This window comes from Marmota monax, unplaced genomic scaffold (assembly GCF_021218885.2).
Source record: "Marmota monax isolate L192 unplaced genomic scaffold, Marmota_monax_Labrador192_F-V1.1 WCK01_AAM20220418_F8-fsc00322, whole genome shotgun sequence".
In the NCBI taxonomy this organism is placed as follows: Eukaryota; Metazoa; Chordata; class Mammalia; order Rodentia; family Sciuridae; genus Marmota; species Marmota monax.
The window spans coordinates 671502-693230 of NW_026692168.1; the positions used below are offsets into that span (position 1 = coordinate 671502).

Below are 21729 nucleotides of genomic sequence, written 5' to 3' on the forward strand. Positions count from 1 at the left end.
ACCTGGGCTTCCTGCACTGTTCCCCTGATCTTGCTAGCAGATTCCCAATCCGTGGCTCTGCAAAGCATGGTCCCTGAACCAGCGACATCAGCATCCAGGAGCTTGCAGAAGTCTTGAGAAGAGTGGAGTTTGAGCCTCGCTCCAGATGGTCAGAATTGGAATCTTCATTTTAGCAAGAAGCCCACGTGGTTCCTAAGCACCATGTTTCAGAAACCCTTGTCCTGGCCCAGATCCCCAGATCCCCAGAGTAAGTACCTTTACTGTCCTCAAGTCCTGTCCTTCCAGGATGTGCACGAGGGTCAGATTCCATGTGCTCAGCAGAGCATAAGGGAGGGCACTGAGTGCATTCAAGGGTGCAGGAGAGAGTTGGGGACAGGGGGGAAGGACACAGTAGAGGTCACAGTTGTGTGTAGGGGGGACTGATACTGGGAACTGGTGCAGAGTGGTGCTGGGGACTTGCTGCCGACCCCTGGCTGGGCCACACATGAATCAGGCTTTCCAATCAGGGACCTGTCCCATGGTGGTCCTGGCTGTGGGCGCCTGGACTCTGGGTGTCCCATTTCACAGACTTGCTCCACCCCAGGGCGCTGGTACTTCATTAGGGCTTAGCCCAGCCTGCCACTCACCCAATTGGAAACTTTCTCTTTGCAGCTCCAAGAGGGAGGGGCTAAGCCTCTTGGGAGGAGAAGGAGCCTATCAACATCTGGAGGGGCTCAGAAGGGATGGTGTTTTCACTAATTAAATTAATTGATTCCAGAGTAGCTAAGCAAGCAGGCCAGTTCCACCAAGACAGAGAAAGGGTGTCCCTGCTACTCACGGTTTTCTCATCCCTTCCTGTGTACACCACCACCTCCTCTGATCTCCCCGGTGGTGAGAGGCAGAGAGGTAGCAGGTGAGTGGGTACCCTCCATAGGCCAAGACAGCACCCTCCTAATCTCCCGGGGACAGCCACTGAATTATTCTCAGCCCTTGTAGGGGACTAAGGTGAAGCCACTTGCTCAAGATCACACACAATGACCTGTAATTCCAGCTGAGACAAGAGGATCCCAAGTTTGAGGCTGGCCTCAGCACCTTAGTGAGACCTCACCTCGAATTAAAAAAAAAAAAAAAAAAAGGGCTGGGGATATAGCTTAGAGGTAAAGTGCCTCTGGGTTAAATCTCCAGTATCAAAAATAAAAAAAAAAATAATAAAAGATCACACGCAGCATTGGAAGCAGATTCCAAACCCCAAATTGTCTGCCCCCAAAGGCCATGCTGTTCCCACTATATTGCCAAAGTGGGGGTGCTCATGAGAAATGATGCTCTCCTCCTTTCTGGCCTAACCTGCTGGTGGAGAGAGGGAGAGTCCTAGGTCCCAGGCAGAGGTGGGGCCTCCAGGACATGGAGAAGGGAGGACTGAGGCAACCAACCTCCTGCCCTGGAGTCTCTGAAGAGAGCTGGGGGGAAACGGGCTGCTGAGTGTCCTCCATCAGCCAACTAGAAGGAAGGGTCTTAAGTTAGAGCAGGAGAGACGGGGAACCCTGAAGACCTCACCCTGACAATCAGGAGGCTCAGATGCGGGGGTGCGGTAGGAGAACAACTCTGGTTACTGCAGCTTTGACAATGTCCAAGAAAGGCACAACTGTCTGCCCCTCTGTCCGATGGTGGGACAGCTGGAGATGTCTGGGGCAGCTGGAGACTTCTGCCATGGCAGATCCAGCAGGGCTCTCAGACCTCAGGTGGGTGCGATGAAGATCTGTCCTGCGAGACAGATGCTATCCCAGCTGCACCTCCCCCACGGCCACCCTCACTGGGCAGGAACAATGGTCTCAAGAGCCACCACAGCACGGATCTGCTTTTCTGAGCCCAAGCCCCGTTCCTTCTGTCTCATCTCCTCTACTGTGTGCCAGGGAGCGTTTTCCATCCCTGAGTGGTTCTTGGCCACCCCACGACCCACCCAAGGCCATCTCCTCTGGTCAACTTTCCTAATCTGGACCCCATACCCCTCCTCCAGTCCAGGAGGGTGCTCCTTCCCCAGCCCCAGGACCACCCAGGTCGGCTGACAGTCAGGATGTTCTGTGCTCAGGTGTGACAGTAGGGATGCTGGGCCAAGCCAGCCCAGCCCAGGTCTGACCTGTGAAATCTGAGATGGCAGGAAACCCCTCATTCTGCACCCCAAGGAACTCCACCGCCCTGCCAGAGCAGTACTGTGAAAGAGCTGGTCATTATTTAGGCTAAGCAGTGACCTGCCTTTGCAACTTCTGGAAGGAGATTGCTGAGCAGCTCAAGGAACCGGGAGGGGCTTACGAGAGTGCTCAGGGCTGGGGGCGGGGGGGAAGATGTCCTCTCCACAACCACCTCGCTTCATTCAGGTACCTGGACTCCGAAGCCCCGGGTTCCAGGCTCTGGCTACGTGACCTTGTGCAAGCCTCTCCACTTCCCTGACCTCAGTCTCCCCTTCTGTGAAGTGAAGGTGTTGGACCAGATCCAGGTTTCCCACTTTGGCCCCATCAGCAGGCTCCCCTGGGGGCACTTGTTAAAAATACCAATTCCCAGATCCTCCTGGGCACCTTGAGCTACTGGGTGCTGGGCGTAGCTCTGCGGCTAACAAGTGCTCTTGTGTGATTTCTTACCACCAGGAAGGGCTGGGAAACTCAGGATGGGATGGAAGGTCTCCAGGGTCCTTTCCAACTCAGATCTTGAAGGCAATGAAATCCTCAAGACTGCCTAGACCAGCCTCTTCCTCGCTCCAGGAGCCAGGGGCCCTGGTGGCTTGGGATGGCTTCCCTTCTGCCATTTGCTTTCTGCTCACTTTGCTTTTCGGTTACATTTTCTATTTCTTCCAGCCCATGACCCCCGTCTCCCTCAGCACTTGTGGATAAAGGGAGTAGAGACAGAGGGACAGGGCGGAGGGGGACGGAGGTAGCAGAAACACTGGATGGAGACGTTCGTGCCTCTGCCAAATGTCACCGGAAGAGAGAATTCATGGCAGTACTGTTTGTAAGGACCAAAGACTGAGAATAAAGGTCGGTTCAGTAAGTTATGGCATAGATGGACCATGGGGCATGTGCAAATGTAAAAAGAATGAAAATGCTCTTTTGTAATGACATGGAAGGGTCTCCAGGATAGATGGCTACATGAAAAAAGCAAGGTGTCAAGGAACATGTATGATATGTGACATTTGGGTAAAACCAAAAAAGTACACGCACACGTAATTCCTTGTACGTGCAGAACAACACTCAAGAAAGTGGCAAATCGGCTGTCTCTGGGGAGGGAATCCACTGGCTGGGGACAGAGGTGGGAGGGAGACTTTTCACTGTATTCCCATCTGTACTTTTTGAATTTTGTATTATGTGTAAGCAATATCTACTCAAAACACTTAAATTTTTAAAAGGATCTCCGGGGCTTTTTAAAATGGCACCACTACCCCTACTTCCATGTCTGGTTCTGACAGTCCTCATGGACCTTGGTGTTGCTCAGGTGTGTGGGGTAGAAATGGGTGCGAACCCCACAACCATGTCTGTAGTCTGAACTAACTACACCCCCAGCAGGCAGCCTCCAGTGGGCACGGGGGCGGGGGGGGGGCGTGAAGGAACCAGGACCCTACTTGTCCCTGTATAGCTTGCCTAGCAGCTGCCGGTCATGTTCCCTGGGGCAGGGCCTTGACATCACCTCTGCCCCCCAGGCCCCAGCTGGCCACTTCGCATCCAGCTCACGCTGGGGTTCCTGGCCGACCCCTTGGGTGGCAGCCTGCCCAGCTCAGCTCACCTCCTCACTGAGGATCTCCTGGCACTCAGAGTAATTCACACGTGCCGCCCAGCTGCCATTGGCCAGGCACTCCCGGTAGCCACTGTCTGGAAAAAGAAGAGAGCTGTGATAGCTTGGCATCTGTCTGTCTGTCTGTCCATCCATTCATCTGGGCCAGCACTGGGCCTCTGGATGGAAGCCTTTCTTATCATCCCATTTCCTGCCCATCCACTCATCTCCCACAGGGCTACAGCAGCCACTGCCTCTGGGTGACACGGCTCTGCCCCTAAGCTGACGTGAACTTGCCACAGAACTGGCCTGTGAACAAGCATGGCTACCCCTTGGGTGCCTCCCTCTAGACCCTGATAAGGTGGCAGATTTCATGGCGGGTGCTCTTCTGAGATGCTCCCATTTGGGTTCACAGCAGAAAAGGAGGATGAGGTCCCTGAGTCAGTGCTCACACAGCTGGGCAGGATCTGGGGGAAGGTATGTGGTGACAGCTCAAGTGGATTTAAATGACATGGTTCCTTGTAGGACTGTGGGTGGTGGAGGTTTCCAAGGGTGGTTCTTGTGTGGCAGGGTTTCATGTGGGGTGGGGGCTCACTGGGAAGGTCTCGAGGAAGGTCCCCTGGTGGCATTGCCCCAAAGCAGGCTTTATTTTGGAGGGTCATGTGGTAGGAACATGGGGGGAAGGATTCTTGGACAGAAAATGCCAGGTGACCGGGTGAGTCTTGCTTGGTAGTGATCTTACTGCACTAGAACCTGCTACAACTGCTCCTGGCCTGGCCTGCGGCACTTGGGAAAGAAGGCAGGAGCATGGTCTGGGAAGGGTGGGTGTTTGTGCAGCCATCAGCCAGAACTGAGCCCCAAACTGTCACCTTCCAAGAAACCCTAAGGGCTGCTGCCTGGCTTTGGAGCTCTGGGATGGACAGAGCTGCCTAAAGGGTCCCTTTTACTGGCCTTTCTACCTGACCCCCTCCCCCTGGACACCAGGGTCATAAATTCAGAAGGGAAGGGACAGAAGGGTTCTAAGTTCTGTCTTGCCTCCTCTGCTGGTGAGGCTGTCCTATGCCACCCCAGATCCCTCTCTGGCATCAGTAGCTTTATCCTGTTTCCTTGACTTAATTCACTGACTGCAAAAGAGAATGAGCCCTGAGCCATCTCTGCTGGCCTCTGCAGGCCTCTCTGCGGCTCTCACTGACCCACAGAGCTGGAGGAGGACTGGGGAAGCTGCTGAGTTCTGGTCCTTGGGCTTGGAAACCCATAGGGACAGAGCTCTGGGAGGAAGCCAGAGCCCTCTCCTCATTTATAAAAGGGAGCTGCTCCAACGGTTCCCATGGGACCATTAGCCTGGAGCTGCCTCTCTGCTGGCAGCATCAGGACCAGAGGGAGATGCTGGGGGGTGGGGCAGGAAAGTTGATGCTGAGCCCAGGAGAGGGAGCCTCAACCTGGCCTCCTGGACTGAAAGGCGGTGGCCTCCTTTCTAGCCCAAGTAGCGTTCTGGCTGCGCGGAACTGGAAGGGAAATGGGGTTCGGTGGATTTGTAAAGCTCTGCCCAGCCTCTCTGTGAGTGGACCTTGGTCTGGTGCAGTGCCCAGCCCTGGGCAGAAATGACAATGAGGCGGCAGGGCTCTCCTAATTGCTAAAGGAGGGCTAAGCTCCCCCAGGGCAGAGGGCACCATGATGGGGTGCTCTGAAAGTTCTTTGGGGACTGGGAAGCCAGGAACTAAGGGAATGCAGTATCTCTACAATGGACATGAACTGCCTGGGACCAGAGGCTGCTCTGGAATGTCTGCAAAGAGAGGGGCTTGGGGGCAGAGACCTGGTGGGAAGGGCGCGGGGGCAGGGGGTTGTGCATGCAGTTTTTGCCTTAAGAGAGGCAGCATGAAAGAGTGTTCAGAGCTGAGCCCTCCACCCAGGCAGGCTTCCTGCAGACCCTGGAGTCACCCCCACTGGCTGTGTGACCTTAGGCCAGTCACTCAATCTCTCAGTGTCCTTATTCATGAGATGGAGCCGTCCTATTCATGACTTCCACCTCACTGGTGCAGGGTTTTACTTAGAACCGTGCCTGACATATGGTATCGCTGTGATGTTTATTATTATTGTCTTGGAGCAATATTTATATTACCTTATATAACATTCAGAACGTGCCACTTGTCCTGATCAAAGGGGGTGCTGGTGGAGCTAATGGGAAGGCACCCCACACAGGGGGTGGGGCATGTGGAATCCCTCTCTGGGCCGGGCCATCCTAGGCAGCAGGCTTTGACCTGGAGAGAGGAGGTGACCCCGAAGGAAAACAGGCCCCACCCGCTGGGTGCCGTTGCCAGGGAGGATGCGACCTCCTTGTCTTTAATTGCTGAGCTGAGCAGTCCTCCCAAAGAATCACGGGAAAATGGATATTTTTGGAAATGTTTCCCATCCCTTTGAAGATCCGATGAGCAGGAGGGAGGGCATTAAGGAGAAGCCTAGAAATCCTGGCAACACCTCATCAGTAAATGAATTAATTAGTGCCTAATGATTAGGAGCAGCTCTGGTTCCACTCCTCCTGATGGCACAGGCAGGCACATTCCTCATCATCTGGCACTGGGACAACCTGCAAAGGGGATCTTCCAGCCCTGCCCAGAAATGTCCCCCACATCAAGGGGCCCCTGCTTCTTTCCTGGAGTCACAGAAGGAAAAGCAAGGAGCCTTTCTCTACCCCATCCTGCAGGTAGAGAAACCAAGGCCCAGAGAGGACCAGGGCAGAGGGACAGATGGGCTGGCACTGGAACCCAGGATTCCACTGAAGGCAGGGCCAGCAAATTGAGTAGCACTTGCCCAGCACTAAGGCCTAACGGTGATTATTTGGGGCATGTAAAGTAACCCTGGGGGACAAGAGTATAGGGTGCTTATGGGGAGCAGCCAGGACTGGGTGCAAAAATAAGCAGGACCATGTCTGCAAGAGCTCGCAGGCCCACGCAGGAGGAGGGACTCAACTGCGGGGGCAACGGGAGCCACAGAAGGTACATTCCAAGTGAGGGCAACAGGTTCAGATTCAGAACTACGGTTGGAGATCAGAGAGGCTGGGACCAGCAGGTTCTGGTGTTGCTGTAGGGGAGGCCAGATGTGCCAGTATGCCAACTTCGGAACTGCAGCTGTCCCAGGAGCTCCCGAAGATCTCAGCATGGTATGCGGAGCACTGGGCAGGCTCTGGCTCTCTGGGCCTGACTCTGCCTCCAAGCTTTCTAACCTCGAGCAGGTTATTAATCTCTCTGTGCCTCAATCTCACTATTCAAAATGAGCCCTCCTAAATTGGAGGTTGGCCCACTGCGATGCAAACTCTCCTCTTTGGCTTCCTTGGCCTCCTAGGCCCTGCTCCTCTTCTCCTACCTGGGTCTCCTCTCCTTAGTCCCCACATTCCTCCCAGTCCTTCTTCTCCTCCCTGATCCCTCCCATAGCCAGCACATGGTTACAGATGAACACAGAGGCTTGGAAGGGCTGTTCCAGCCTCCTGTTCTGCCCTAGCAGCCCCCGGGAGAGGGTCACAGTCACCCTCCCAGTCCTCCCACGCCTCCTTGGCATAGCCCCCAAATTTAATTCTGTCTTGTAAAGGAAAAAGGGGCAGGAGGGCTTCAAGCTGGAAGAAGCCTTAGAAACCAGGTCATCCAGCCCCCTCAATCCTCAGAGGGGAATCTTCCCCAGCAGAGGGAAAAATATGAGCTGCGATCACGCAACAAGTCTTAGAGTGGACCACTAGCATCTGCAGTCGCCTTTGGCATACTCTTGGGGCTCTGGGCTCAGGCCTACTGGACCCAAAGGCCAAGGCAGGGAACCCCATCCCCAGCTTCTCTCGGGTGAGTCAGGGCCCCTGGTCTGCAGCTGTTCTTCTCTCCATATGCAGGGATCTGAGTCATTGACAGGAGAGAGCAAATTAATTCTGCGGGTGGCAGGTGCTATAGCAAGGAGCTGCAAAGCCTGGCGCAAATGTGTGGGGCCTCAGGGGAGCGCGGTGTTTACAGGGGATCAAGTATCTGCACAGCCCTGGGTCAGTCCTGCCCCACTGCACCCCTGGGAGGCAGTGAAGCCCCTGCCCCATGTCCTGGTTGGAGGGCCCTGAGCTATCATCTGCAAAGTTGGGGCTCTTCGAAAGATCCCTGCCTTACCTCATGGGGTTGCTGTGGGTCTCAATAGACTAATCCAAAGATGGCCAACTATAGGAGAAAATGTCACACAGACATTTCAACTTTGCCCCTTACCAGCTGGCATTCCTTGGGCAAGTTCCCTAACCTCTCTGAGCTTCGAAGGCTTAGCTTTATGCCAGGTGGTGCTGCCTGGTATTGTGAGAGTCAGCACAGAGTGGGCTTTGCAGTGGTGGTGGTACCCTCAAAAGGTATTATTAGTATGGCTGTAGCTTGTTATTTCCCCACTTTCAAGCTCTTCCCACGCCACCCCACCCCAGCAGATGCTCCACCCTCTACCTTCTTCTTACTTGTGGTGTTGTAGCGGACACCGTAGAAAAAGGCAGGGCAGGGCCGCACCACCAACTGCCCTGCAGGGCTCTGGGGCCAGCAAGTACCAATGAGGTCCACGGAGGCGTTGCACTGCAGCCCTGGGGACAGAGATGGCTGGTGAGCAGAGCAGGATCCCTTCTCCAGGCAGAAGACACTCCACAGCCCTTCCCCTCCCCCCACTTGCTCCCAATCACAGAGAGACAGGACAAAATCAATGGCCCCGGGTGCAGAAATGAGCCTGTCTATGAGAGGAGAGACCCGGGGAAGGAGTCTGGAGCCAGCATGAGTTCTAGAGCAGAGGAGAAACAGAGATGGCTGGAAGTAGAGTAGAAATCTAAGGTCCTGGTTGGCATTTGGAAGATGGCTGGGTGTGTTTCAGGTCTCCTGTTCTTGGGGACACATCTTTTGACCCCACCCTTGGTAACAGACTAGAGCTCCAAAACTTCACAGGAACACTCTGGAACAGGTCCAGTCAACTCCTGACCCAGGCTCCTCATGTATTTCTGGAACCAAACCACATCTGCCCTAACCCTGCAGGGAAGATGCAGCACAGCCAGGTCGACCAGCTGGTCTGACAGCCGCACTTACTGAGCTCCTGGTTTCTGTGCTCTGGTCTGCACTGGGACCTGGGCCCATGTGGAGAAAAGGGAGGGGACACCTTCAGGGCACTGAACTGGGAGTCTGGGTCCATGGCTCAGAATGGGCTTTGCCACTAATTTGCTCCATGACCATAGGCAAATCTCTCTGGGCCTTAGTGTTTTCTTCTAGAATAAAATGAAGTGCTTGGATCAGATCAGTTTTTTTCAGTCCTGGGGCTTGAACCCAGGGGCTCACACATTCTAGGCAAGAATTCTACCACTGAGCTACACCCCCGGCTTGAGATCAGAAATCCTTAATCTCCATCCATTGGGAATCTCAGGGGTTCATAGAGATCTGGAATATAATGAAAACTTTGGCGTATACACGTTCCAATGGAGAAAGGGTGCTACGGCTATCATTAGATGCTCGATGGGGTCTGTGATTCTGAAGACTCATAAACAGTTGAACTAGAAAAGGATTATTAAAGGCCCCTTCAAACATTAATATTTTCCTCTGATAAAGAAATTTGGGGGGGGAGTGGGGAAAAAGGAGAGACATTGTGTGTGTGTGTGTGTGTGTGTGTGTGTGTGTGTGTGTGTGTTGGGGTAGAGTTGAGGCCTCAGTGACACTTCTGGAGGGTAGAGGGAAGTAGTCTCCAGGGTGGGAGCTAAGCACCCCTGCATCGTCCTGGCATCCCCCCTGGTGCTTCCCCTCTTTCTCTGCCTTTATACCCCTCTGGGCATGAGGTTGGTTCACCAGTCCTGCTGAGACCCATTGTCCCATCATGGCAGAAAGGGTTAATAACTTGGAACTGGCACAAAATGTACAGACAAGCCAGGGAGCCATGATCCATACAGGTAGGGGACAGCCTCTCTGGTACTGGGCATCAGCAGCTGCCAAGCCCTGGCTGGCCTGTCTGCCATTTCCTCCCCGAATTAGCCTGTCTCCAATCTCAGGAAACAGCAGTGGGCTAAATTGGCTTCCTCTCCCTGCTGGATCAGGGCAGTGCGGAGCTGCATGGGTACCAAATGCTGGCTTTTCCTTCTGATCAAAGCTACTCATGGGGCATTTGTGCAAATCAGGGCTCAGGGGGCAGAGACCTCAAGACCAGTGGCTTAATTAAAAGAAAGAAATCTGGACTGGAGGGGCTGGAGCTGGGGCAGGCCAGGTGCTGGGGTGAGCCAGGAGGGTGCTATTTTGCAGCTGAGCCTCCTGACGGCATCGCAGAGCAGTGGGGGAGTGAGGAAGGCAGCACTCTGCAAAGCCCTGGTGTGCCAGGTTGGGATTTCAATCTGTCATGGATCATGCTGATAGTGCTGAGCCCAGAGGAGGGGACGCCAGGGGCATGTGGCAGCGGGGAGGGGGATAAAATTGTGAACTCCGCTCTGCTTTTTTCAAAGCTCTTCGTCTCTTAGGTTCGATCCTCATCCAACCTCCAATGTCTCCTCCAATGTCTACCCTCCCCCTTCCTTTACAGATGAGGAAATCAAAGCCCAGGGATGTTGAGTGACTTGTCCAAGGTCATAAGTCAAAGTGTAAAAGAGTCAAGACTCACAGACTGATGTTTTTATTTGGGTGGGGGGAGATGTACTGGAAATTGAACCCAGGGCCTTGCACATGCAAGGCAAGCTCTCTACCAACTGAGCTATATCCTCAGCCCTGTATTTTATTTAGAGCCATGGTCTCACTGAGTTGCTTAGTACCTTATTTTTGCCGAGGCTGGCTTTGAACTCTCGATCCTCCTGTCTCAGCCTTCTGAGCCGCTGAGATTACAGACCTGTGCCACTGCACCTGGCTCAGCCTGATGTTTTTGACTCTAAATTAAGTGTTCTTTCAATTGCACCATATTGTGTGGCAATAAAGTGTGTGGGGGGCAGTCAAGGAGGCAACGGGGAAGGGAGCATTTAGGGATGACTGGGTGCCAGGCACGCATCAGGTGCGAATGATGTCATTGCTCCTTCCTCATCGGTTGTTCATTCATTCATTCGGTCACCGTATCTCCTGAGCTAGGCACTGGGAATATTAAAAGGGATGCCATAGGTGGCAGTGTCTGGAACATGCCTAACGCACATTCTCTCAGAGAAGACTCTGCCTTCCCTGGGGCTGCCCTCGGGTCCCAGCCCGCGCCTCCAGTCGCTCGAAGTAGACTGTACCGATACTGCACGGAAGTGGCGCCTGGGGCCTTTGCATTAAGAGCCCAGAAAATCCTGGATGGAGTAGAAATCTATGTGCGAGGCAGGAAGAGAGGAAGGAAGGCTGCAGGGGCGAAGAAGAGAAGCCAAATGCAAGGGGCAGGCGACAAAGAGGTCCCTTGCTCCAGAGTCAGACCAGCACGCCAGTCTGGGACTCAAAGATGGGTGGGCGTGGTCCTCGGAGGGGCGTGGTCTGTCAGGTGGGCGGGGCTTTGCGGCATTGCTGTGGAAAGAGCAGCTGAACTTGCGCTAGGAGTTTGGCCTGTGGTTTTGAAGTACAAGAGGAGGCAGAGGCAGCGAGAGAACAGGGAGTAAAGGAAAAGTGGACGATGGAAAGGGGACCCGGAGGTCAAAGGCGGGGAGGAGGCAGCAAGAGAGGGCCTCCGGCACTGTGTTCCCGGGCGCAGTCTCACAAGTGGCACATACAAGATCTCAGCTCACCGCCCTGCGGACACCGCATCCGGGAAGGACGACAGCGGGGTGGGGGGTGTCCCTTAGGGGACTGGTGTACAGGACTCGGGGCAGGGGAACCAACAACATTTGTTTAACACTACTGTATACCAGGCACTGTGAAGGGCGCTTTACCTTAGGCAATTCAGGCCATTCCTTCAATCTACCTAGCCACTCTTTGAGGGGGAGAAAAGAGGGGTGGGAGGGAAGAAACCAAGTCAGGTAGAGAGGGAAAGGGAGGGGAGAGAGAAAAGAGGGGAAGAGAGTTTAAAAAAAAAGACACTAAGGACAAGAGAGGAAGGGGCAGAGGGAAAGCCAAGAAGACAGATAATTTCAGAAGATAGGGAGGGTGTCCATCTACCAGCTGGCAAGGGAGAAGGCAGGAAGGAAGTCTCCATGTCACAGCTTGGTGACCATAATAAGGACCTTCAGGGCTGCTGGACTTGGATTCTTGGGCCAACATCCCCTCCAGGTCCCATTGTCACAAATGTCCAGCCTCTTCTACCCTCCTGGGGTTATTCTTACACCTGGACCTCACAGTTCTGGGATGAGGAGCAGTTTGATTCAGAGTAAGCCAGCCTTGCCACTAGCTGAGCCCATTGGCCAGCCACAGCGCAAAGGTGAGCTGCAGTTAGGAGTCAACTCCTCCGGCAGCTCCTGGTCAGTTAAGGCACAGACAGAAGAGAATGACTGCTCTTTATTCAAGAAGCACTTAGGTAACACCTAAAAAATAACAAGGACCAGAGGTAAAGTAATGAATAAAATAAATGCCCTGCCGGCATGGTACTTGCATCCCACTTGGGGGGAGACAATAAGCAAACAAACAAATATGTTAACCAGTGAGAAATACTATGAAGTAAAACTAAGCACTATAGGGAGATAAAGACTGACAGTGCTGTTTTAATTTAGCATTTTTATAAAATGATAGCACTTAATTGCAAACCTAAAGGAAGCCAGGGAAGGAGCATAGCTGGGACAGTATGCTCTAGGCAGAGGGAGCAGGAAGTACAAAGCCCTGAGGCAGGAGGGTGCTTATTGTACCTAAGGTGTTGACCTCCTTATTCCTGGGTGGCTCACACCCTCATTCACATAAGAATAGAGACCTTTTGAAGGTGGCTTGTGCACAACTGGGCCCTAGTTTCTTTTGCAGTTCCCTTCCCATTAGGCTTAGGGTCCAACTGTGCTCTAATTTCAGAAGGAAATTGGAACCTGACTCCTGTCTCCCATCAGGGCTTCTGGACAAGATGCAGGGGTTCTTGGCAGCATCCTGGCAGGTGGGAAGCCCATCCCTTTGTCTGGCTTAACTCCAGGGGAGGCTGAATTTAAAGGCTGCCTTGAGTGGCAGCTGCCAGGGGCCCTAGAGCAACCTCTGAAACACATTCAGAAGAATGTACCTCTGGGATGAGTGGGAAGAACATCTGTCTGCCAGGGTGGCACAGCATACAGAGGGCAGCAGAGGGCAGTCAGAGCCCTGGTCTTTACTTGGCCACCTAATGGTTGAGCTGCCTCCTTCTTGGTTGGCCAGAGAAGAAAGATGCCACAGACCCTCCTGGCCTGGTGGGGTTTGCACACTCTTCTCTCTGTATAGTGCCAGGCATATAGTAGATGTTAAGAAAAAACTGGGGCCATGCGCAAATCCAGTATTAGTATGGGAAACTTCAGTGGTGGCCCTGTACCCCCAGATGGCTGACTACACTGGACTCTGAGCACCATGGATCTCTGAGTGGCCACATAATGTGATACTGGTAGTTAAGTCTGAAATCAGACCCATTTGGCTCAAATCTCGCTGTCAGTGCTTAGTAACTGTGTGTTTTCAGGCAAGTTGTTCAATCCCTCAGTGCCTCAGTTTCCTCTTGCAGGTAAAAATTCTTCCTGGCTATATTTTTGTGATACTGGATGATATGAAGCACTTTGAATCATATCCAACAAACACAGAGTGGGCACTAAGTAATTACTATCATTCACTTCCTTAAGAAAGAAATGGGAACTGATGACCCCAGGTCCTCGTCAACTCTGATTCCATTTGTCTGTGATGTTGTTAGTTGGCAATTCTATCACTTCCTGGCATGGTCGTCCTCATGCCATGATTTTAAGTTTGCCAAGTCTGTGATATGCCACATGATGGGCCTCAGCCCTGGGGACCAGCCTCTCCCTGCTCCTGGCATGAAGCATGTGAGAGCCCCCCCACAAAAGTCCCGGCTCAGTGCCAGCTGCCCCAGCCAGACGCCCATCCATCTGTCCCGGCCCCTTGGCCCCACCCTCACCATCTGTCTCTACCAATGCCCATCGCTCTGGGTAGGTCTCGGCATCAGAAGACAAATGGCCCGTTACCAGAGGCTGTTTGGAGGGTGATGGATTGCATGCTACAAAGCCGGGCAGGCTGGGCTGGGGGTGGGGGCACCCAGTACAAGTCACCAGGGAATGAATACCATTCATCAAGGCCCGCTGCTGCCAAGGACAGGTGACACCTGCATGGGCTCGGGGATGTCACTCCTCTTGAACACAAGCAAGTTAATGGAGCCTGACCTGGTACCCAGTCACTCCCCCTGGGCCTCCTCCCTCCCCATCTCCTTCTTTGCTGACTGGGCGTGAATCTCCTTTCCCCACAGACCAGCTTTGCCAGTTTGCAGCCTGATGCTGTGGGCTTCCAGCACCTCCCCAGGCTCCCTCCCTCCTCATCCAGCGCTGGTCCTTCCCCCAAGCCCACTTATTGGTCCCCAGTGCACCTTTGCTTTGGCTCAGGTGCTGGATCTTTGCCAGCTCTCAGAATCTCTCTTAAGACTCATCTGATGGGTTGGGATGTAGCTCAGTTGGTAGAGCACTTGCCTTGCATGCACAAGGCCCTGCGCTCAATCCCCAGCACTCCCCCTCCCCCAAAAAAAGACTCACCTTGAAACCCCTGTCCTTTAGGAAGGCTGCTAGGATTCACCCCAACCCTGTCCTGCCTTCCTGCCACCTCCACTGTCACAAGCAGTTGGTGACAGGGACCTTCCCTTCTTTCTAGCTACATACAGAGAGCACCTTTAAAAGCCGCTGGCATAGGCAATCATCATCATACCCAGTAGTGGCCTGGCACTCTGCAGAAACATCCACAAACTCAGTGCCGTTGACCTCTGACAGGTCCGGAAGCAGGAGTCACCTCTCCCTTTACCATCAGACAAAGCCTGGCTCCAAGGGGTTAAAGGCATGCTTGCCTCTGTGGCTGCCCGTTTTCCTCCTCCTAGCCAGGACATGCCGAGCCCTCCCTATCAGCCAGCACAAGAAGTCAGTCTGCCTTGCCCACGCCCAGTACTCACCCCTCTCCCCCAGCCCTGTCTGGTGAAGGAACAGCAGGCCAGGTGACAGCTGCTCTGAGTTGCAGAAGCCTCCTGTCCCTGCAGGCCCAGCTGCAGGAACTGATGCCTCCTGATCTGCTAACATACTCCAGTCCCTCTCTCGGCCAGTGCGTCTCTCACTCTGCCTTTTAGTACCTGCACGGGAGACCTAGAGACTGGGAGCTCCCCTACCCCCTTGCACAGGGCCTGCTGCAGAGTAGGTGCTCAGCTAATGAATCAAGGAAAGCCTTGAGGAGGAACTAAATCACTACAAGACATCAACCCTCCCAAGGACCCCTAGGTGTAGGAGACTGCTGCATTTTGCCTGGTACCAGACATTCCTAGGATGATGCCCAAAGTTAGCGAAGGCCTGGCCTTGGGAGCCCCAAGACTTTGACTTGGGTCCCAGCCACTGATGGTGTGTTTCTGGGAGACCTAAGAACTCTTTCCCACCTCAATCTTCCCTTCTGGATGAATGTCAGGTTTTCAACTCTTGTGAGGATGAAATAAGATAATAATACAAAAGCCCCTTGTAAGCGGTTAAGTTCTAGGCATGAGCAACATTTGCATCCGTACAATAGTTCCCACTGGGGAGGTCTAAAGCCCTGTGTTTCGGAGCACGTCCAGAAGCCTGGCCACCTGCTACACTTGGGATCCGGCACTTACTAGTATGTCTCTGTGCCTCAGTTTCTTTATGTGTCAAGCTCCCTCAGAAGGTCGCTGTGTACTCCTTGAATAGTGCCTGGAGCACGGTCAGCAGCCCATGGAGGTGACTCTGGGCACTTTTAGCAGCAGGAAGCAACAATCTTTCTCCCTCACCTGATGTCCTCGAGTCACAGCCTGGCAGCAGGGGCTGGGACACCCTCCCCTGTGGCCCATCCTAAAGCAGGGAGGTGACTGCTTGGGGTACTTGCCCACGGCACAGGCTGCTGGCTAACTAGTTCTCTTTCTCACCAATGGACACCCAGCTTTAGCATCCTCCTAGATAGTAGGGAGACATGAAAATAGATTAGAGTCCTGGAGGGGAAGTCTCTCTGCCGTTTCTGCCCCCAGGCATGGTTCTGTGCACAGATTTTGGGAGTTCTGTGGCAGGGGACACTGTAGTGACCTCGCATCTTGCAAAAGTGGGCAGAAGACTCACCAGAGATGTTGTTGGCCAGGGACAGGCTCTCGCAGTTCTGGTCCTGGAGGGAGGTGGAGACAGGGTTCAGCCCCAGGAGGAGAAGGGCCTGTGGGCACAGGGAGGCAAGGGACACGGTTAGGTGGATGCCATGAGCAGCCTAGTCTGCTGTTTCCTGTCTCTGCCCCCTTCCCCTCCTACATCCAGTTTCTTCCCAGCCCCTGCCCCTAGTCTCCTGGCCCTGCTCACTCGCATCCTCTTGGTCTGGAAGCTCTGGAGCTGCCTGCTTAGAGGGGACCTAGAACAGAGGGTGGTAAGAGGAGCAGCCTGTAGCACAGAGGCTGTGCTGGAGGAAGCCACCTCAATCACCATGGATCCCAAGCACGGCCCAACTATATTCCTGTGCATGTGCACACATGCACGCACCCCCCCCCCAACACACACACACACACATACACATATGCCCTCCCACTTGCCTGCTGCTGCTAGCTTTATGGGCTCACAGACCCTCATTAGCACACCTGTCTGGCTCCAGAGCAGCAGTGCTCCTGACCTCTTGTTTAACGAGCTGCTTCCTGGGCTCTGCTTCCCACCTGGCTTATTACCGGTCACTACAAATTGTGCCTCGCTGTGTATCAGGTCCTTTAACATCTACCATGGCTTAATTATTCCTGGGGCCAGAGCAGCTGTGCCTAACTGCAGATGAGGAAACTGAGGCCAAGCGGGGACGGGATGAACACATCTGAGAGATGGCTGCCCTGTTTGCTCTTTAACCTCCCTTAAGGCTCCATCCCACTCTGATTCCAGAATTTGAGCCTAGCTGGGGACAGGGGGAGTGGCGGGAACCCCTCAACTGGAGGGCTAGCCTCCTTAAATTACCCTCCTACAGAGCTTCCAAGCAGGACGCTGAACCCGGAGACTGCTTTCCTCCTCACCAGCCCTGCTCTGCTCCCCTGCTCTTTCCTCTGGGCCCGTCCCTCTGTCCAGATGTCTCAGCCCCAGCCCATTTCTGCACCTGCTGTGAAATGCACGGCTGAACTCAGGGCCAGACTCTTAGCTCTGGAGCCCACCCTGGGATTCTGCAGCAGGAGCATGAGACGGAGGGTGGAATGCCCTTTGCTAGTCTAGCTAAGGTCAGGGCAGTGGGGCCCTCCCTCAGTGTGCAGCCCTCATGAGTGGCCCCACCTGGACTAGGGTGAAGTGGGTGCAAAATTTAAGGGGTGTCAAAACCCTTAGTAGTCAGGATATGTCATATTTTAATGCACCCAGGGCCTTGTGCATCCCAGGCAAGCAAGCACTCCACCACGAGCTACACCCCAGCCCTAATGCAGTATTTTAAAGAATCGAAATTAATGCAACAACAAAAAAATCCATGATGAACAAAATAAGAAAAATACAGGTTCAGTGACAGTACTGGTTACATTAGAGCTTGGGGCAAAGGGAAAAAAATCAGTAATAATATCATGATATTATTTATGGTGATTACAGAGGCTTTTGGCACCTCCTGCCTTAGCGTGTGCTCTGGAGAATGCCTCCCTCGATGAACCCCTGGCCCCATCACAACTTTCCATCCACCCACTGCCCCACCCACTGCTGCCCAGGCCCCCTTCCCCTGGGCTGCCCTGGCCCTGCTCATCCTCTCTGGACCTCAGGGCCTTCCCTCAGTCCTTAAAAGCAAACTTGAATATCATTTTCTTTCAGTTGCCCATAGTGAGCTGAGTCTGGTTCTAGCTGTGTGTCTGTCTGTCTGTCTTTTTCCAAGGGCCAACTGTCTATGCTCACCAGCCAGGAATGTCCTCCCCACCCCCAGGACCTCTCCACCCTCACAGGCACCCATTCCTTCCCCTTCCTGTCCCCGTGATGACATCAGGCTCTGCAGCCCTCCCTCCCAGGTGTCATGGAGCAGTTCCTCTCCTGGGCAGAGCCTGTCCTCCTGCCACCCCTGCAGGAAGCTCCCCTTGACCCCAATGGTCCGCAGGGTCATGTTGTCCCTTCAATGTCAACCTGAGTCCCTGGTGGGCCTTGTTCACTCCCTCTGTCCTGCACTCTTCCTGCAGCAAGCATTAGGCTCCCAAGCAGCCCCGCCCTGCAGGCCTGCCCTGTGCCTGGCACACTCACTGAATGGCGCTGGAGTCAGCTAACACTTGCTCCTGGGCTTCAACAGAGATGGGGACAAACCCACTCATCTCTATAGCCCAAGGAACTTCCGACACTTTATTAATCAGTAATTCAACTTTGCAGTCTCCAGAGAGGTGAGAAATACCTTTACCCTCACTTTCCCAAGTGGCTCCTTCCCAAGGAAGGAGAGAAACAGAGAGCAGACCGCAGGACAAACCTGCTGGGCTTGCTCAGCATTCGGTGGAGGCCCAGGCTCTGCTCTGTCCCCAGAGGTGAGCAGCCCAGCTGCTATGGCCAGAGGCTTCTTCTAGAAGGGGACCAGGAAATCCTGCCCTCCATGTCTCACCCTCGATGCCACTTCACCTACACACTCAGCCGAGTCGCAGGCAAATCAGAGGAAACTGGAAACACCTCCTGGAAACCAGGCTGGCTGCCCTGTCACACTGCCCTGTCACCCGGCCTCTAGACCCTGCTTCCTGCTCCTGACTTCAGTCCCCCCTTGAAGGCACATCACAATCTATTCCCTGCTAAACACCATGTGTCACTTCCCCTGCACACCAGCCCCTCCTGGGCCTGCAGTTGGTGCCCCCTCCCCAGTTTCTCCTGCCCCTGCCCCTGGTGAGCTGTGCATTCCTCAAAACTCACATACAGGGCCCCTCCCCAGCCTTCCAAAAGCAAAGTGACTCAGTTACCCCTTCATGTGTCCCCAAAGCGCCCTGTACATGCACTGGGCCTTATGCTCAGGGGGCTCACAGATGGAGACCTCAGACTAGCCCTGAAGATAGCTAAACCACCTCGGTATCAAGCACCCAGGGCCCGAGGCTTGAATTAGATGGCATGCTAATGTCCTGGGGTTTACAGAAGAGCAAACAATTCCAGATTCATCCTAAAATCAAATCAAATGCCATAGGGCAAAGGACTCAACTGCCCTTGGCCACCTACAGCCCTGACACTGTCTCCTTCTTGGACATGCAGGTTACCAAGCCATTTCCTGTCCAGTGAGGACCTGTGTTGCATTATGCAAAAGAAAATGCTCCTTAAAATTCCCAGACCAACCGTTCCTCTCTGGAAAGGTCAACTCTGTAGCAGAATCTCTGCCTGCACCTCTACTTGTCCTGAGGAAGTCTTGTGAAGGCTTCTTCCTGAATCACTTCCATGAAGTCCAGTTTTCCTGCCTGTTACCTCCACCATTTGCTGATGACACGGTCCTCTTCAGTGACACTGCCATTTTCTATCCCTATCATCAGGAAACTACTGTGCTGGTGGGAACAGACCCCAAAAGTATTAGGCGCAATGTTTGTTTCCTCATAAAACTGAGAATGGGGCCCTTAATCTGGGGTTCACAAACACAATGAGGGAGGGAATTAAAGCAGAATGGTATGTGCAATAAAACCATTTTCCTGGGGGGGTTCGTCACTTCCTCTACTTCTCAGCAAGGCCCTGCACCCCGAAAAGAGCAAGTACTATGGCTGGAACATATGCTGAACGGGTCCCCCCAGAGGTCCAGGCCTCCACCAAACTGGACATGTCACCCTCTCTTAGCTCAAACTAAGGCCTAAGAACTAATACTTGCTTGGACTCCTCCTTGCTGGCTCCTCCCTTCCACATGAGCCCTAGCTACTAGCTGTGTTTCCAGAATTCCAGAATCACTTTGACAAACCAAGTTTTCAGCACTTCATGAGATTTGCCGTTTTCCAACTAGCAGAGAAACAAAAATGGAACTGAGAATGTGAATCTGGCAGAGCACTAGACCCACTCTCTAGCTGATCCCCACTCTGCACCCCAGCCTGGCAGCCCCAAATGAAACTTCTGTCTTATTTTAAATCTCTCCAAGACTTCTTCTTTTTTTTTTTTTTTAGTACTGGGGATTGAACCCAGGGCATTCTACCACTGAAGTACATCTCCAGCATTCCCTACTTTTAAAATTTTGAGACAGGGTCTCACTAAGTTGCTGAGGCTGGCCTCAAGCATGCAATCCTCCTGCCTTGACCTCCTGAGTTGCTGGGGTTACAGGCTGATGCCATCCTACCCAACCTCACCTCTCCAAATCTTGAAGGTTAAGTCTGAGACAGACAAGGGTCTACTGCAGCTCAAAGACAGCTTCAGCTAAAGTGACTGTCTGAGGTACCATGGGGACCTGACACAGATGCAGCACTGGGCTGCAGAAAGCAGACAGGGTCCTGGGCTCCCTATTTTATAGCTGGACTCGTTGAGGTGCTGAGGGTGACGGGGTTCTGAGCAGCAAGTGAGGACTGGGATCCGGCAACGTGACCCACATTTGAATGGAGCGAGACGGGTGGTGCTCTGGCCTGGCCAGGTCAGCACAAGGCACAGACAGGAGAGCTGCCCTTGGAGGGGGAAGTGGCTCAGGAGCCCAGGAGGGGTGGGTGGTACGGCGGGAGTCTGACAGCTGCCTGCTTCAGCTGCTGCCCACGCCCGCACCCCTACCCCAGGCCACACAGAATCCAAGCTGCCATCCCAATTCCCAGCGTGACTTTGGCATAAAGGTTAATCACACCCGGAAAATGCTTATTAGAGACCATAAATAACTCTGATGCTGAAGCTTAGTTTGGTCTTTAAGGCACAAAAGTGCAATTTTCTTTGATGGGATAATTCAGTGATTAACCTTTTGGGGAGGGTCTTGAAGGGCCACCAGAGGGAGGGAGGGGTGATCTCAAGGCAGCTGAGGCTCCCCCCCTACACACACACACCTTCTAAAAGTGCCCTGAGGAAGAGGGAGAAGGTCCTGCCTTTCCTGCCCTTTCACAGCTAGCTCTGGCAGAACCCCAGGGCCCTCTGGAGCAGGACAGAGCTGGCCGGACAGAATCAGGGCCACAGTGCTAGAGTGACCTCTGCAATTCCTCACCCTCCTGCTGAGTTCTGAGCCCAGTCCCACCACACTACTGTGTGACTTTGGGTGAGTCACCCAGCCCTTGGGACTCCACTTCCTCTTCTGTGAGGCAGGGACAATGGAGTCCCCTCCCCACCTCCCCACCTCCCCACCTCCCCACATCACAGGGATGTGGAACTCCTGGAGGCAGAGGCTAGAGATGCTCCTGAAATTCAAACTCTCCTGCCAATGTCAGCAAGGTCATTATCACCTCCTGGGGGGCAGAGGCTGGTCACCTTTCTGACATGCTCCCCGCCTTCACCTCTGATGCCTTTTGGAGGAGTTTTTCAGCTTAAAAGGAAGGTTGGCTGTTTGTTTTTAAAACCACCAGATTTAGCAATCTCCCAGCCCCCTCGCAGGCCTGTGATTCTACATTCAAGGAATCCAGGGCTAACTAGGTACCTGGTATGCAAAAAAGGAAAGGAACTCAGAGAGGCAGAGGAGGACAAGGACGGCACACACAGACTCACACATGTGGACACACACACAGAGGACACAGCCAAGTGCAGGGGAGCAGGGGCTTCTGGAGAGGGTGAGCCTGAGGGTGGACAGGGTAGACAGGAAAGAGAAGGCCTCCTAGGCACGGGGAGGGTCCTGGGTCTCAGGCACAGGGCTGAGCTGGATGCACAGGCCTGGGGTGCCAGGGTGGACACCAGAGCAGCACACGGTTGGAGCTCATAGGCATAGTCGTTTGTAGGTGTGGTAACTTTGATCTGGAGAGGGAATGGGAGAGGCTGGAGTCCTCTGCTCAGGGAGCAGCTTAGTAAGTTGGGGATAAAGCTGGGAACTGCTGTCTTCCCTGGTGTGAGAGAGTATGGGAACCCAGACTCAGGGCCCAGAAAGGCCCCTG

At 53.7% G+C, this 21729-nt stretch overlaps 1 protein-coding gene across 1 annotated transcript in view; it reads right to left on the reverse strand.

Moving 5' to 3' along the window:
* The window catches only part of Crhr1 (corticotropin releasing hormone receptor 1), a 45001-nt gene that overhangs the window by 10481 nt on the left and 12791 nt on the right, over positions 1–21729 (reverse strand). Inside the window, exons 2-4 of the mRNA XM_046421225.2 lie at positions 15893–15980; positions 8195–8314; positions 3748–3833 (exon numbers count right to left, since the gene is read on the reverse strand). Of these exons, the coding sequence (XP_046277181.1) occupies positions 3748–3833; positions 8195–8314; positions 15893–15980 (294 nt within the window). The remainder of the gene's footprint in view (positions 1–3747; positions 3834–8194; positions 8315–15892; positions 15981–21729) is intronic.